Here is a 16,156-nt window from a genome sequence, read left to right on the forward strand (position 1 = left end):
TTCATCGAGAATGGGTATTTAATTTATACTCCACTACAGAAACAATCCATATGACGTAGGTTTGTCAGATGTTACAAATCATAACCAAATTCCAGATATAAATGTCAGTATTCTTAATGAATTTTCTCTTCTCAGTGAACATCTCAATTCCAAAATTGACTAGTACAAGCCCAATAAAATAGCTGTAGTCAAGAAGAGTTCATAAAGGATAAAAGAAATCACGATAGAAACTTGGACATCCCCTTTCCCTTTACTCTTGAAGATAGTTCATTTCCTTTTCTTCTATTGTAATTACTGTTCAGTGTACACGTAACAATAACAACTATTTGTTGTAATTACGACTGGGTGTTACTACTTCCATTTTAGAAATGAGGAAAATGAGTCTTATAGAGATAAAGTGGCTTATAAACAGCAATGTTAACCACCAATAACATATGCATCTACCTCTTTTACAAGTTGCAACACATACTGATCTTCCGTCTACATTTACACCCCACAATCCAAAGTCTCCTAATCCTCTGCCTCTCTCCAAATCTTACCCTGCCTAAGAGGTTATCCTGAAACAGTGTCTGCTGTAGTGCTGATGTCACTTCTTCTAAGTTCAGCAGTTGGCAGAGGTCTGTCAACTCCTCCTGGCCCAGAGACCCAGTGCCAGTGGCATCAAAACTGTCAAACATCTCCTTGAGTCGAGCTTCATGCTGATCTTGCTCTGCTTCATCCATCCCATAACCCACTGTCCTGACCTAAACATGACAAAAGAAATAAGAAAAACTCATTGAATGTTTTAGCATTCACTTTTGAATATTCTAATACTATAACAATAATTAATAACCCTGATAGCCTAATCAGCTGATTTAATAATATTAATATATAAAATTATAATTTTCCTTATTAATCAGTCATTCAATCAAAAAAGCATTTAGTAAGACCTGTTCTATGCCAGAAAAAGTAGCAAGTACAAAGATTCCCTTGAAGAGCTTATACAACAGTCTCTGCACTGAAATTATTGACATAGATTAAAAAAAAAAAAAAAAAAAAGCTTGTTGATTATTATTCTGGAAAGACTTGTGATGGCTGGAGAGAGACCAGAAAAAAAAAAAAAAAAAGAACCAGCAGTTTTAGTAAGGATTTAATGGTTACTTTGACTATTATCTTTCTTACAGCTGTACAATATTGTAAAATTACTTATTACTTGGCTTAACTGTGTATTATGCTATAAATAAACAACATAATTTTGTACTTAATCCTATGAGTTTAGGAAATATTACACACACTAATATTCATACATAATAGATGTTATGTATTATAAATATACACACAGATGTTAAAACAAGGAGTATAAATTGGGGAAGAGCAGAACAAATCATGGCATCTGTATAGAATGCAATACTATTAAGCTGGAAGAAATAATGAAAGCAAGAGTTTCAAAGAAAATTTATATAAAGTGAGCAAACCAGAACAATTCACATCAATATCATGCAAATAAAATATCTATTATCTTCTTTTTTTTTTTTCGGTTTCCATTGTAATTTTATTTTATTTTTAAATTTTTAAAAATTATTATTATAGCTTTATAATTACAAAATATATGCATAGGTAATTTTTTCAACATTGACACTTGCAAAACTTTCTGTTTCAAATTTTCCCTTCTTTCCCCTTACCGCTTCCCCTAGATAGCAGGTAGATAAATACATGTTAAATATGTTAAAGAATATGCTAACCCCAATATATGTATATATATCTATACAATTAATTTGCTGCATAAGAAAATTTGATATCCATATCTTCTGACCCAGAAATTCTACTCCTAGGCAAATACTCCAGGTATGTCACTCATAAAAAAAGTCTCTATGAACAAATGTATTTATATAAGGCATTTATGGTAACAAAGGACAACAAAGATATTTGCCTATCCATTTGGGGAATGGTTAAATAAAATGATTTATGAGTATAATGGAATTCGAAATGACAAATATGATTAATACAGAGATGTAGAGGGTGGAACTTTGGAGAAGTATACCTGAAACAAAGGTTAACTCCATTGATAAGTTGATTGTTCTCTACTTCACATATATACTTAGTACTCAGCTTGGTGATGTAATGGTTTACACATGCTCAATATAATATAATGATGTAATTGTAATAGGGTATTTAAAGTAGGGACAAAGTCAGGGAGGGAGACTGAGACTGTCCAACTGTCAGATTGCTGGAAGAGACTGGTCAGACTATGACATAAGAGATAATAAAGACCTTCAACTCTATTCTTGTCTATTTTCAAGGTGTCTATCCTGCTGAGACCAGAGGACCTCCAGAAAGCTAGCCCAAACATTATATTTTGGTGCCTGAACATGTTGACAAAGACCTATATTCAGCAGTTAGACTGGCATGATCATGAGTTCAGTGGAGAAGTTCCTATGACCTGGAAATAGGGTAAGTATAAAAATAGACAAGCAGGAAGGGTAAGGGTAAACTTCCTTTTTTTTAGCTAAAATGGGGCAAATACTAAGAAAAGAGTCTCCCCCACCCCAAGGGAAATATGCGGAATGCGTAGTTTGGTTAATAAAGAAGCAAGGATTGTTGGTAACTTGGAAGCAGATCACTGGACTTTTAAATTTATTAGAGTGCACATCTCCTTGCTCTCTAAGGAAAAAAAATTAGAGCCAGATATATGGGAAGTAGTGGGAGAGCAACTAATTGAATATTATGAAGCTATGGGTCCTGATTCAATTCCTGAAGTAACATTCCTTATATACAATATAATACAATTGGCTTTAAAGAATCCCAGAAGTTCTAACAAAGCAGCTGAAAAGCATAGAGAATTGGACAAGAACAGTGCTGATGAACTTAAGGGGTGTGGTGCTTCTCACTTTCACAATTCAGTTTCACCTGAGCAGGTGCTATTATGGCATTCCCCATCTCTTGACCTTCCTCCCTCAATTTCGTCATGAGTGGAGGGAGGAGGAGGACAGGGAAGGGCAGTGAAACCATTAGCACCACCCATGCAGCAGCATGGACAAGATATATCTGATTTAAGAATAGAAACGTACCCAAGTGATTGAAGAGTTTAACTCTTCAGGTCAAAAAAAAAAAGAAAAGAAAAGAAAAAAAGAAAATACACTCCATTTAATCTAGAAATTATCAAAGATCTGAAAAAGGCTTGCACTCTTTATGGGTCTATATCATTTTATGTTAAGATGCTGTTAGAGAATTCGGCTTTTGAAATTTTAACCCCTAAATGATTGGAAATCTATAGCGAGGACATGTTTAGAACCTGGACAACACTTGTTGTGGCTTTCTGAATAAAGTAAACTCTGTAGAATAAAAGTCCAACAAAATAGGCAACCTGGAGTTTAATATACCAGTCATCTCTGACTAACAGGTATAGCTCATTATGCAGACACTTTGACAGCATATGAACAAATCTCTTCTGCTACTATCAAAGCATGGGACACCCTCCCAGGAAGAAAAGAAAAAAGAGAAACCTTAACGAAAATAGCACAAAGTCCAAATGAACCCTTGGCTGATTTCATGGGACATCTGCAGACAGCTATCATACAAACTATTGGCGAAAATGTAGCAACAGAAATTATGATAAGACAACTTGCTAAAGAAAATGCTAATGAGGTTTGTAGAAGAATTATACTAAGGCTACACAAGGGGAGATCATAAGATGCTATGCCACAGTGGGCACAAATACTTTTAATACCCAGACTATGATGAAGACTGATCTGAAAGATCTGAACATGGGAAGACAGGGTCCCTTTTGGCAAGGGACTTCCAGAGAGACTTGTCAATGCTTTCAATGTGGCAAAGTAGGCATCTGAAAGCTCAATGTTGGCAAAGAAGACAGGATGGGAGATCAAGACCCAAAATTCTGTGTCCAAAATGCAACAGAAGCTTCCATTGGACATCAGAATATAGATTGACTCGGGGAAATGGGAAGTGGAACCTAAATCCAGGGCCCTAGGCAAAAAACACTTGGGGTATGATAGCAGCTGATGTTACACCCAGAGAGTCTCTACAAGTTCAGTATTCCGACATGATCAATCAGCCGAGAAGCAACTGAATGGGAGAAAGGGATTATAATTGGGGAGGATAGAGTTATATGCAGCTACTGAGATATCCCCTGGAGAGGTAAAATCTGTCCCTGTCCAGCTTATGGATCCTTTGCCTCCAGACACAGTAGGCTTGACCATTTCACCTCCTGAGAGTAGTTATAAAACAGTGTTCATCAATACACTGATGTGGGAAATGTGAGGAATGTGTAGCTATAATATCCCAGTCACTAATACAGGTAGATAATGTGTGACTTAGCAACTAGGAGAAGTAGTAGCATCAGGATTACTGATACAGACTCCTAATAAGCAATTTGGTGATATGTGCCCATATTTTTGACTCCCAAAAACAGAATCCAGGAATATTTTGGACTGCAGCTGTTACAGCTGACCATCCAGTGCTCACTATCTATGTAAATGGCATACCATTGAAAGGGTTGGTAGACACTAAATAATCCAAATCTAAAAATGAGTGGGTCAAAGAACAAATCCAGAAAAATGATAACTTAAGTAAAGTCAATGACCACAATAAAACAACATATGAAAACTGAGGTGGTAAAGCAATACTTAGGGGGAAATGTGTGTATCTAAATGTTTACAACAATAAAAAAGGGTAAATCAGTGAACTGAGCATGCAACTTAAAAAAATATATATTAGATAAAGAATAAATTAAAAATCCCTAAATAAACACCATTATAGAAATTTTGAAATCAAAAGGAGAGATTAATAAAATTAAAAGTAATAAACCATTGACTTAAGTAAAACTAATAACTGAATTTACAAAAAAAGTTTTTGGTTAACTTAAAAAGAAAAAAAATCGAGTCTCAAAATAGGTAAACATACAATGAAGAGTGAAATTAAAGCAATTATTAGGAGTTATTTTGCTCACTAATATGCCAATAAAACTGACAATCTCAAAATAAAATGAATGAAAATTAACACAAATATAAATTGTCCAGATTAACATAAGAGGAAATAGAAAATTAATCCTATTAAAGAAGAAATTGAATGTCATAAGTAGGCTCTCCCCCCCCAAAAAAAAAAACAAATTCTACCCAACATTTTAAAAACAATTATGTCTAATATAATGTAAACTGTTTGAAAAAAAAAAAGTAAAAGTCTTGCCAAACCCGTTTTATTATACAAATATGGTTATGATTTTTAAACCAGGGAAAGCAAAAACAGAGAAAGAAAACTACAGGCCAATTTTCCTAATTCCTAATTGACGCAAAAATGTTAAATAAAACCCTAGCAAGGAGATCACAGAAATTTGTCACAAAGGTCATTCTACCAGGAATGCAGGGCTTGTTCAATATTAGCATATAAACACATCAGCAATATAAGTATAGTTGACCATATCAATAATAAAAAAATTTAATCATATGATTTTATCAGTAGATGCAAAAAAAGCATTGGTCAAAATACAACATTCCTTGTGAAAGCAAAAGAATCAATGGAAATAAATAGTATCTAGCTAAAACAGTGAGCCAGATTTATAAACGGAATAAATTGTAAGTCTTGCCACTTTGATCAGAATGAAGAAAGATGTCCATTATTACCATGATAATTGACTATCATACTAGAAAATCTATCTATAGCAAAAAGACCCCAAAAAAAGGATATTATAGGAATAGGTAGAAAAATTATCATTTTTTTGTAAAAAATGAGTTGAAATTATTAAGCTTAGCAAGTTATAGGATATAAAATAAACCTATATAAATATTTCTATATATTGTAAACAATATAGGAAAGCCCTTAAAATAAATATAGACAGCATAAAATACTTTTAAGTATTTAAGTATTTAACTATTTGATTCTAAGACATCCAAAGGAATATATGAAGACAATTATAAAACACTCTTCACATAAAGCAGAGCTAAACAATTGAAAAAATATTAATTGATCATGAGCAGGTCAAGTCAATGTAATAATAATAATATAAATAATAATAAATATATTAATATTAATATTATTTAATATTTATATAATATATAATTTAATTAATATTAAATATTATAATAAATAATAATAATAAAATGCTACCTAATGCTACCTAAATTAATTTACTTATTTATGGCTATACCAATCACAGTTCAAAAAAATCACAGTTCAAAAAAGGGGCTAAAATAAAATAAAGTTCTAAGGGGCTAAAATAAAATAAAGATCTAGGAAAAAATATTATTTTAAAGAGCTAGAAAAAAATAACAAAATTTTATTTGGAAGAATAAAAGGTCAAGATTAAGCATATCAATGGAAAAAAATTTAAAAGGATAGCAGCTTAAACAATATCAGACCTCACACTATACTACAGAGTGGTAATAATTAAATCTCATATTACATAAGAAACAGTGACTAATAGAGATTATGCAATAATCAGAAATAAATAATCACAGTAACCTAGTATTTGATAAATCCAGAGATTTTTGTTCATTACATGACAAAAACTATTAGGAAAAACTGGAAATCAGTCTGGCAGATAGTAAGCAAAGAACAACATTTCACATGGAATACCCAGATAAATTCAAAATGGGTACATGATGTAGACATAAATGGGAATATGATAAGCAAACTAGGGAAATGGGGGGGAGGAAATACCTGTGAGATATTTAGGTAACTCAAAAGTTTATGATAAAACAAGAGATGAGTATCATAGAAAGGAAAATGGCCAATTTTAATACATGAAATAAAAAGGGTTTGCACAAACAAAACTAGTACAGCCAAATTTAGATGAACAACAACTTGAGATACCACCATCAGATTGGCTACCATGACAGAAAATGAAAATGACAAATGCTAGGGAAATAAGAAAAAATAGGTACATTGTTGTTAAAAAATAGGCATTGTTGTTATTATAGTGAACTAGTCCAAATATCCTGGGAAATGATTTGGAATTATGCCTAAAAGGGTTACAAAAGCATACATATCCTTTTATCCTGCAATACTACATTCTAAAGAAACTAAGAGGAAAAGAACCCATAAGTACAAATATATTTTTAGCACCTCTTTTTGTGGTAGCAAAATATATATATTATACTGAGAAGATTCACTTGAGTAATGTATAAACAAATTGTGGTATATGATTGGAATTCTTTGATTCTTTAACAAACAACGAGCTTAATTTCAGAAAAACAAGTGTGAAAGTACAGGTCAGTTCTCCAAAAGCCCCCATAGCTGTGAATCATAACAACCCTAAGGAATTGCAAATCAGCCTTTACTGACACAGATGTTGCTTTTGGATTAGGAATGAAATAAATGGAGGCAGGAGGAGAAAGGTCAGAGAATGCAACTGCTTCTCAGTTTCCTTGTATCATTATCATCCTCTCACATGAAAGGATCCATTCTGCTGGTCTGAGTAGGATCCCCAGCAGCCACTGGCAGGTGGGTCCCTTAACATCCAACTAGTCCATAATATATGGGAAAACATATGAATTGTTACAAAATAAAGTAAGGTGAACATTGTATACATTAAGAGCAGTGACGATCAAATGTGAAAGATTTAGCTTCTTCTAATCATTACATACTGTTAACATTCTAATAAGAAAGAAATGTCTCTTTGGAATCTTAACATCTAAAAATATTGAAGGAGATTAAAAAAAAAGCAGAGTTGAGGGATTGGTTCAGTTCTGGGGGATAAAAAGGAAATAGAAAAAATGGTGACAGGAAGAATATACAGTAGCGTAGAAAGAAAAAAATTTTCTAATTCTCATAATTTTAGCGTGTAAGAAGAACACAGAAACAAGAAAGAAGAGGTGGAGATAATTGGTATAAGATGAACCTCATATTTATGTGAAATGGTATAAGGAAGATAGAATACCCACAGAGACAGACAAAATTGTGTAAAAATAGATCAAACTCAAAAATACATAGGAATTAGGGAAAGGAGTTAAGAAGAAGGCATAATATATGAAAAACAGTCAAAACCAAAACAAATTTTCTACTTTTAAAGGAGGATTGAAATGGAGCAGGGAAGAAAAAAGACTAAAATCTAAAGTTGTACTTTAATGTGATATATTAATAATGTAACATATTAATGTAATGATTATTACATATACATATTTACACATATACATATGCAGATTTAATTCAGAGAACTTTGGGTAATAAAACTGATGCAGAATAAAGAGACAAGAAACCAGAGCAATTTATACAAAGACAAGAATACTGAAGAAAATACTAAGAGTTCTGATTTTTTAAAATTTTAACCTTGAGGACAAAAACTTTTATTTTCATATTTTAAAAAATCACAATGTAAGAGCATATTAAGTGCTTATTTAAACAGTTGCCTCACATTTGTATATTTCTGTATATCTCATTTAAATGAAAATTTTAAATTCCTCCCAATTTTTCCTCATTTCTTCTGTATTTTCCCCTTTTTTTCCCTCTGAAAGCTTAAAATATGGAATAAAATCACTCCCACTAATCTCCCCGTCATCCTGATGTAAACTGGGATCTTTTTTTTGGGGGGGGGGAATGATGTAATCTCTGGGGGGACTCCAGATGTAAATTGTGTCCCCTTTGGGGAAATTCTCAAACCCTGGGAAAAGCATACCTTTCCCAGACAAGTCTTTTCCAAGTTATGTGGTTTCAATTCAATCAAAGATCTTGTTCAATCACCCTCCATTGACATATCTTTTGGAGGTGGCCCGGATCCCCTTCAGGGAGGAGTTCCCAGACCCTGGGAAAAGCCTTCAAAGTCCCAAAAAAATTTTAAAGAAAAGGTAAAGCTTTATTTGACAATGGCCCTACTAATTCTTCTAAAAAGAGACATCTCCCACCACTGTGCCTTAGCATTGCCCGTTTCCTGTGTCTAGAATGCATGCTCCTATTTGCTCAATAATTTTATTGCGATTGCCTCTGTTCTTCTGGATATGGTGGCCTGACCTCTGCAAAAATCTAACAGCCAGCACAAGTTTTAATCTCACTCTTTCTCTGTCTCTTTCTTCAGCTTTAAATTCTAGGAGGAATTGCTTTTATCCCCTCTTGTGGACCTGATAAATTATACATGTCTTAGATCTCCTAATAAGTTTCCTATCCTACTCAATTGCTGTGATGGCCTTGACTTTTTGCTTTCGTGGTGATAGCAATGCCAGTTTCTAACCTCTTTTGGGGTCCTTTAGTACTAGGACTTTCTGGGCATCATGCTTGCCTTGTCTCCTGTGTAGCTTCAATACAGACTAGCAGGGAACCAGAATCTTAGAAAGTTAACATATATCTCCTCCTTATTGTCTCCCTATGCAAAGACCTGTGGAGACTTAAAGCCCCAATTTCCAGTGATAATTTCCTTTTTCTCTCTCCCCTTCCCCTTCTCCCCGTCTCCCCTCACTTTATCTCTCGTCAGAGAAGTTTATGACAATCTTCCTGTAGTTCTGGACTAGACAGAGAAACTGGTTGCTATTTTTCTTTTATTTTCTTCATTGTTCTTCATTGTGTTGAATTCTTATAACTTTTCTGGAATGTTTCTGGTGCATCTGAGCCCTTTCTTTTGTCATTTTCTTTTGAAAAGCAGACTTGCAACAATTTTTATTTCTAGGGTCACAATTACTCAAAGCTAAATATAGTATAATAAAGTATAGTCTATAGACTATACATGAAGAAAATGTGTACCTTGGGCTTACATTTGAAATCCTGCAGTTTTCTCATCTGTATTTCTCTTGAATAAACAATAAACTATGCATTTTGTTTTCTTTCTCAGGTTTTTTTTTTTCCTAGATCTGACTTTTTTTGGATTTAACATATTAACATATTCTAACATATTTAACATGTATTGGACTACCTGCCATCTAGGGGAGGAGGTAGGAGGGAAGGAGGGGAAAATTTGGAACAAAGTTTTGCAAGGGTCGGTGTGGAAAAATTACCCATGCATATGTAAAAAGCTTCAATAAAAAAATAAATAAATATTTACTTTGCTACATTTCATTATTATTTTTGAAAGCTTACATAAGATTATCATAAGAACAGAACTCAACTAACAGCCTTTAATAGAATTCAATCCACGTTAATTTAAAACAAATTCCTATTTTTAAATAAACTAATTTTAAAATTTTAAATTTAACAAAAAAAATTTTAATTTCTCTAAAGTTGTCTAAAGTGAAAGGTTAAGCTAGTCTATCCTTTGTCAAACCATTTTGTCAATAATTAATAATAATAATAATAATTTATCCTTTGTCAATCCATTTTCATCATTCCTAAAATTGAACTATCAATATTGGTGACATATCACTTTAAAATCATTTAAAAATCATTCAAAGAAATTTATAAAATATTTGACTCATAGCCAATACAAAAGTACTTTAAAATTAACACTAGCTGCAGACAAATTATTAGGCCCTCAGAGAAGCTCTGTTGATATTAAAGGTCATTATACATCTGGATGATGGGAGTGAACCCTGAAACTGTCCAAACTCCTCTGAAAGAGGCCCAAGGGAAGAAATGACATAAACTGGAGATCGTTTGGGGGGACCGGATGTCTATCCCCTTTAGGGAGTCCCAGACCCTGGGAAAAGCCTGCTCCCAATTAAGTGGTTTCATTCAATTGGAGATCAATCACCCTCCAATGAATTTCTATAAACAACTCTCAGTGGCTCAAACTCCCAGTTAAGTAATCTCATTCAATTTTAAATTGAATAGAAAATCAGGCTCTCAAGAGTTGGCCACATATCTAAGGCTACATGCCCAGATATCTTTGTAGAAGTCCTAAATAGGATTATGCTTGCCAAGGAAGCCGTCTTCTTAGCAAGCTGCCCACTGAGGGAAGATACTCTCTTCTCAGTGTTAACCTTTGCTATTTTCCTAACAGGATCTTTTTCCTACTAAAGGAGTCTGTCTTCCTAGCAAGCTGGTTCTCAGTGCCAATAAATCCCTTTTGCCACACAGATTTCAGATTTGTGAATTCTTTCACATAGGATCTGCACCTCTGAGCAGAGGGGATCTCCCATCCCAATTTTCACACCCCATCACAACTACCACTAACCTCATCTTTGCACCTCATCATAGATAAAGATAATTTTGACCATTCTAAGAAAGCAAAATGACCAATTCTTAAAAGTTTTACTAGAAGAACAGTGTGTATATTGTTTTCTATGGTCACTACTTTCTATTATCATTTCCTCCACTAAGGAAAAACATTTATTTTGGGGTATCTGTAAGGCTAGTCCAGATCAGAAAACTTCCCTCCTATAATAAGATCATGTACCATACACCAAAAAAAAGCAAAAAACTCATCTGAGATTCTACCTAAAACCTAATCTGAAAAAATTTTGTTGTCATTACTATCCTTATTAGATAAATAGGTCATAGATGCTATTACTATCCTTATTAGGTAAAAGATGAAATAAAACAAAATGAGATTAAGTGATTTGCTCAGAATCACACAGCCAGTAAATGTCTGAAGCTATTTAAGAACTCAGGTCTTCCTGACTCCAGCGCAAGCTCTATCTAATGAGCCACCTAGCTATTATACAAATAACTTCAAGTGAAGACAAAATTTTTATGAGTTATTTTAAGAAAAAATACAGTATATATTTTGTATAGTTTTTTGTAAAGTACGATATAGCTTTGTAAGTTATATGTTGAATTTATTATTTACTTTTTAAAAAAAGTAAGAGCTATGGAATATTCTACATATAGAAATGCTATTTTTTTTAGTGTTTGAATAAAGAATTTTTAATACTAAAAAAGAGAAAAACAATTGATTTTATTATTTTATTTCCACCTTAATTGAAATTTACTAATGCTTTAGTCTAGGAACAATGACTTAGTCCAGACCACTAATTTAATAGCTAGAACAATTCTTTTAGCACTATTTTTTATCAGTACAAATCTTTTGGTTAAAGGATGATTACAAAGTCTCAGAAAATAAACTAAGACATAAAACTGGAATTTCCTTCCTCCAGCAACATATCATACTTCAGTTTTTAAAAACTGGAATTCCAGGATTTTTTCAGTAATTAAGGATAGCATATTTTCTTCCTCTCTATTTTCTCCTATCCCTCTATGTTCTGATACTGATTCCATACATCTCTTAAAAAAAAAAAAAAAAACTTTTATAAAATATAGTAAATGAACGACATCAGCAAAGTATTTTTAATAGGGAATAACTATTTTAATATAATAACTAGATAGAAAAGGATAGATTAACAGAACAAGCCTACAAAGTTAGAATCCACTCTGACTCTCAAAACTGTCAAATTAGCAACAGGATCAAAATAAAAGTTGTTTATTTCCAACTCAGTCAGGTGTCAGTGGTTGTGAACTAGTGGTGCCGAACAGATGCGTTTTCCCTGTCAGCAACAATACATTTTCAATCACTAATTCGTTGCTATTAAGAAATATCATGCACATATGTCACAATAGGGCCTTTTCTTCCCTCCCCTTCAACTTGCCATAGACAAAGAAATTCCGCTAAGCACGCAATCTCCGGATCCGACCCCACCCCCATTTCTTCCCCGCCTCCTTTCCCCTCTCCTCCCAGTCGGGGTCACTAGAGAGCACAGCAACCCGTCCCAAGAGCCCCAGGAAAGCAAAAGATTAGGCTTTTGTCCAAAAAGTCCAAAAAGAGAGACAAAACTTTGCAGCCAACACAGCAGTACAGACAGCAAGTCCTTTACAAGAACACAAATGAGGAACAACCTTTCCATACGTAATGAATTAGCATACAAAAGCAGTATTTTTTTTTTCAAGAGATGCAAACTGCTAATTCCCCAAACTAGTCTTTCATTCTGTCCGGATCGTAGCCAGTATTAAAGTTATTCTCTTTCTACCTTTTTTCCTATCTAACCACTTTATCCCAGAATTTAGGCGACAATTCCTTACCCCCTTTTGAACTTTTTTTCCCGAAACAGTGGCACAAACCCCGTTAGTCTCAGAAAGGTAGGTAGGAGGTTCGTCCCTAATCCCAATCCCATAAACCAAGGTGACTCTCTGGCAAATACGAAAAGCCTGTATCATGTATCAACTATCCCTACCGCACCGGTCCCACTCAATCCCAAACATTCCATAGAGCTAAGGGCCCCGGGAGTATGCAAGGGCGGGGGGGAGGAGGAGGGGGGAGAAGAAAGTATGAATTCCTACCAGTCCGGTATAAAACTAGGTCCAACAAGCTCATTTCCCTAACCCGGGCGTTAATACCAAAATAACATCAGTTTAGACGGTGCTCCCCATCCCGTTTTCTCCCTATGCTTTATTCAAAGTTTACTTACCCACTTTCCAGCTCTGCCAAGAGTTTCTGACCCACAGAGGCCCAAGCTGAGGCTCACTTCAACAGATTGATGTGACTTGGTCAAACGCTCCGCACAAGGTCGGAATCTGTTAAATCTAGATTCTGCAGTAAACAAGCAATTGGGCACTGTGCAAAGCAGCAGGTTCTTTTCCTCCCGGAAGGCACAGGCGCCACAATAAACTACCTTAACTTCACTTTAATCTATCAAGACTAAGGCTGAAGAAGCTACTAAGATTTGAAAGCTCTTGATAGGAAGAAGGCGGTTCAGAGGTGGAGCCACGCCTGACCAAATGATGCAAAGACACCGGGACTCCTCCTTCCTACGTACCACCCTCCATTATAGGAAAGTAGAGAGCATTGTAACGCTTGTTATTAAATTACGGGAGAATCGGCGATTCTTTTTTGTTGTGTTCTGGGAAGGGCTTGATTTTTATGTGCTGCGGGAAAGGCTGGAGGAAATCAAAGAAAAGCGTTCTCCCTTCGGCTACTGCTTTATTCCAGAGAAGAGAATTTGACGTTGAAAACTTTGTGGATCCTTTTCCTGACAAAAGAAAGGGGAGAAGGGAGGTAGTTGGTGCAGTGGTTAGAGCACCAGCCCTAAAGTCTGGAGGACCTAAGTTCAAATGTGGCCTCAGACACTTAATACTAACTAGCTGTGTGACCCTGGGCAAGTCACTTAACCCCAATTGCCTCAGCAAAAAAAAAAAAAAGAAGACGATTGAGTCTCCAATCACAACTGTTTCCTACTGCTCCTTGTGCACTTTGTTTTTCAACTCCTTTTTTTCGTTATGCCTGAGGTACTATTTAAAAGTGTTTAGCACAGTGCCTGGCACATAAGTAGGTTTTTTATTAACTGTATGTTCCTTTTGCAACCTCCTCTTTTCCCTTAAAAAGAAAGTCTGGAGTTACATATTGACACGTTCATAAATGTAATAGTAGCATTAATTCTTTTCTTACTTTTAACTGTATCAAATGCCTCTGTAAGCACCCACTTTGTGATGCTACTATAACTCAATACTCAAAGGTTTTTAGGTTCAGTCTTCATGGAAACGACTACTTTCATTTCCAGGGTATTCTGTGGGTTTTGAAGATTAATAATTGGTCCATAGGCAAGATTAGGTCAAAGCAATTCTATTTTCCCATTAAAAACTGTTAATGAGGCTGGTAAATAGGAACAGGAAGCCAAGATAAGTCATAACTCCAGAACCACAATCTCCATGCCCAATGAGTTTTTATAGGTTCCTCTTTGCATCTCAATTTTCAATTATAATGTCCCTGTCTCTAGATTCCTAAATTCTAAAACATATCCGGTGTTATCAATTTCCATCTTTCTATATCTCATATATTTATGTATGTTTGCTTCTCTGCCCTAATATTACCACTATCCTGGTCCAAGCTTTCACCTCACTTCTGGACAAATGTAGTAGCTTCTGACTTGGTCTCCCTGACTCCCTCCCAATTCCTTTACATTGGCCATTCAACTATTTTTTTGTTGTTTTACTAAAGTGCAGTAATGACCATGTCTCCTCCTATGTTATCCCATTTAATAACTTCCAGTGATTCCTTATTATCTTCAGGATCAAGCATAAAATCCTTTTTGGCCTTATATAAACTGCCCCCTTACTATCATTCCAGTCTTCTTACACTTTGTTCCTCTCCATGTACTCTATAATCCAAGAAGTTCATTGATCTAGCTTTTCTTTGCACATGACATTCCTGCTTCTGAATGTGAATCTTCACTAGCTGTTCTCCATGTCTGGAATGATTTCCCTCTTTGCCATAACTTGGGTTTAGCTAGTTTCCTATGAGTCTCAGCAAAAATTTTATCTTCAAATAGTTTTTTTTTTTTTTAATCAGTCTTTATTTTCTGAAATTACCTCCAATTTATCCTGTTATTGAAGGCAAGATTCTAATGCACACCATTTCCTAGTTCAGGTTTGATGTTATGATGAAATGAGGCACTTGGAAGTTATTGAACACACAAGCAAGGATATGCAAAAAAGAATACATAGCTATCCCTTCCACATAATGGGGGGTAGCAGCATAGCACCACCATGATCTGGAAAATTCATATAAAAATTTTTGGCCCTCCATACACAGAAGAAATCTGAATTTTTTTTCTTTTTCTTTTATGGGGTGTTTACAATACGTTATTGTAATATTTGGGTTGAGCATTTGGTCATAGGGTCTGTATCATTTACTAGCCTTAGCATGTCATCTGCAGCTTCCACAAAACTAAAAAAACAATTCCCACTTAATTTTTTTATGCAGATCTTCAATATATCAAACTTGCAATGGGAAAAATCAAGATGTTGAAGGGATAATTGTAATTGTACTTAGATTCTCTAGCCTCAGCCCCACCTTCACATGTCTGATTAGGTAGGCAAGATAATGTTACACTTTCAGTGACCTAGATTCCATTAGGCTGGGACATTTTATGCCCCAGTGAATAGGATTAATCAAGTAAGAAAATCAGGTCCTAGAGGGCAGTTTTGTCTTTTAAGTAAAGCCTCTTCATGTAGCAAGAAGAAATTGTGGAAGTCCTATCATACTTGTGTGTAGATTGTTTTTGTCTCCCCCATTAGAGTGTGAATTCTTTGAGGCCAGGGACTATGTTTTTTGCTTTTATTTCCTTGGTGCATATACCAGTGATTGGCACATAAATAAGCACTTAATAAATGGTTTGTTTGTTTGTTTGTTTTTGATTGACTGACAATGGGTGAGGTAGATTAATTCTCTTCTTTCCCTAAAAAGGGAAAGAGATTGCTATCTAGTGGCTCAGGTCTTAAATCTCCCAAGCCAAAAAACTCTCCCTTTCTGATTCTAGAGTTTAGCTATTTAAAACCTTTTAGGGATATTCATCCAATGAAATTGTTCTTTTAT

General features: G+C 34.6%; 1 protein-coding gene across 2 annotated transcripts in view; it reads right to left on the bottom strand.

The window, feature by feature from the left end:
- The window catches only part of LOC100914430 (ninein), a 103,939-nt gene extending 90,393 nt beyond the window's left edge, over nt 1-13,546 (bottom strand). Inside the window, exons 1-2 of one of the 2 annotated variants that reach the window (XM_031952924.1) lie at nt 13,254-13,546; nt 540-743 (exon numbers count right to left, since the gene is read on the bottom strand). In XM_031952924.1, the coding sequence (XP_031808784.1) occupies nt 540-722 (183 nt within the window). In that variant the 5' untranslated portion in view covers nt 723-743; nt 13,254-13,546. The remainder of the gene's footprint in view (nt 1-539; nt 744-13,253) is intronic. The other variant, XM_031952925.1, reaches the window with a different exon arrangement.
- Nucleotides 13,547-16,156: the final 2,610 nt, after the last annotated feature.

The sequence above is a fragment of the Sarcophilus harrisii genome, chromosome 2, assembly GCF_902635505.1.
Source record: "Sarcophilus harrisii chromosome 2, mSarHar1.11, whole genome shotgun sequence".
Classification (NCBI taxonomy): Eukaryota; Metazoa; Chordata; class Mammalia; order Dasyuromorphia; family Dasyuridae; genus Sarcophilus; species Sarcophilus harrisii.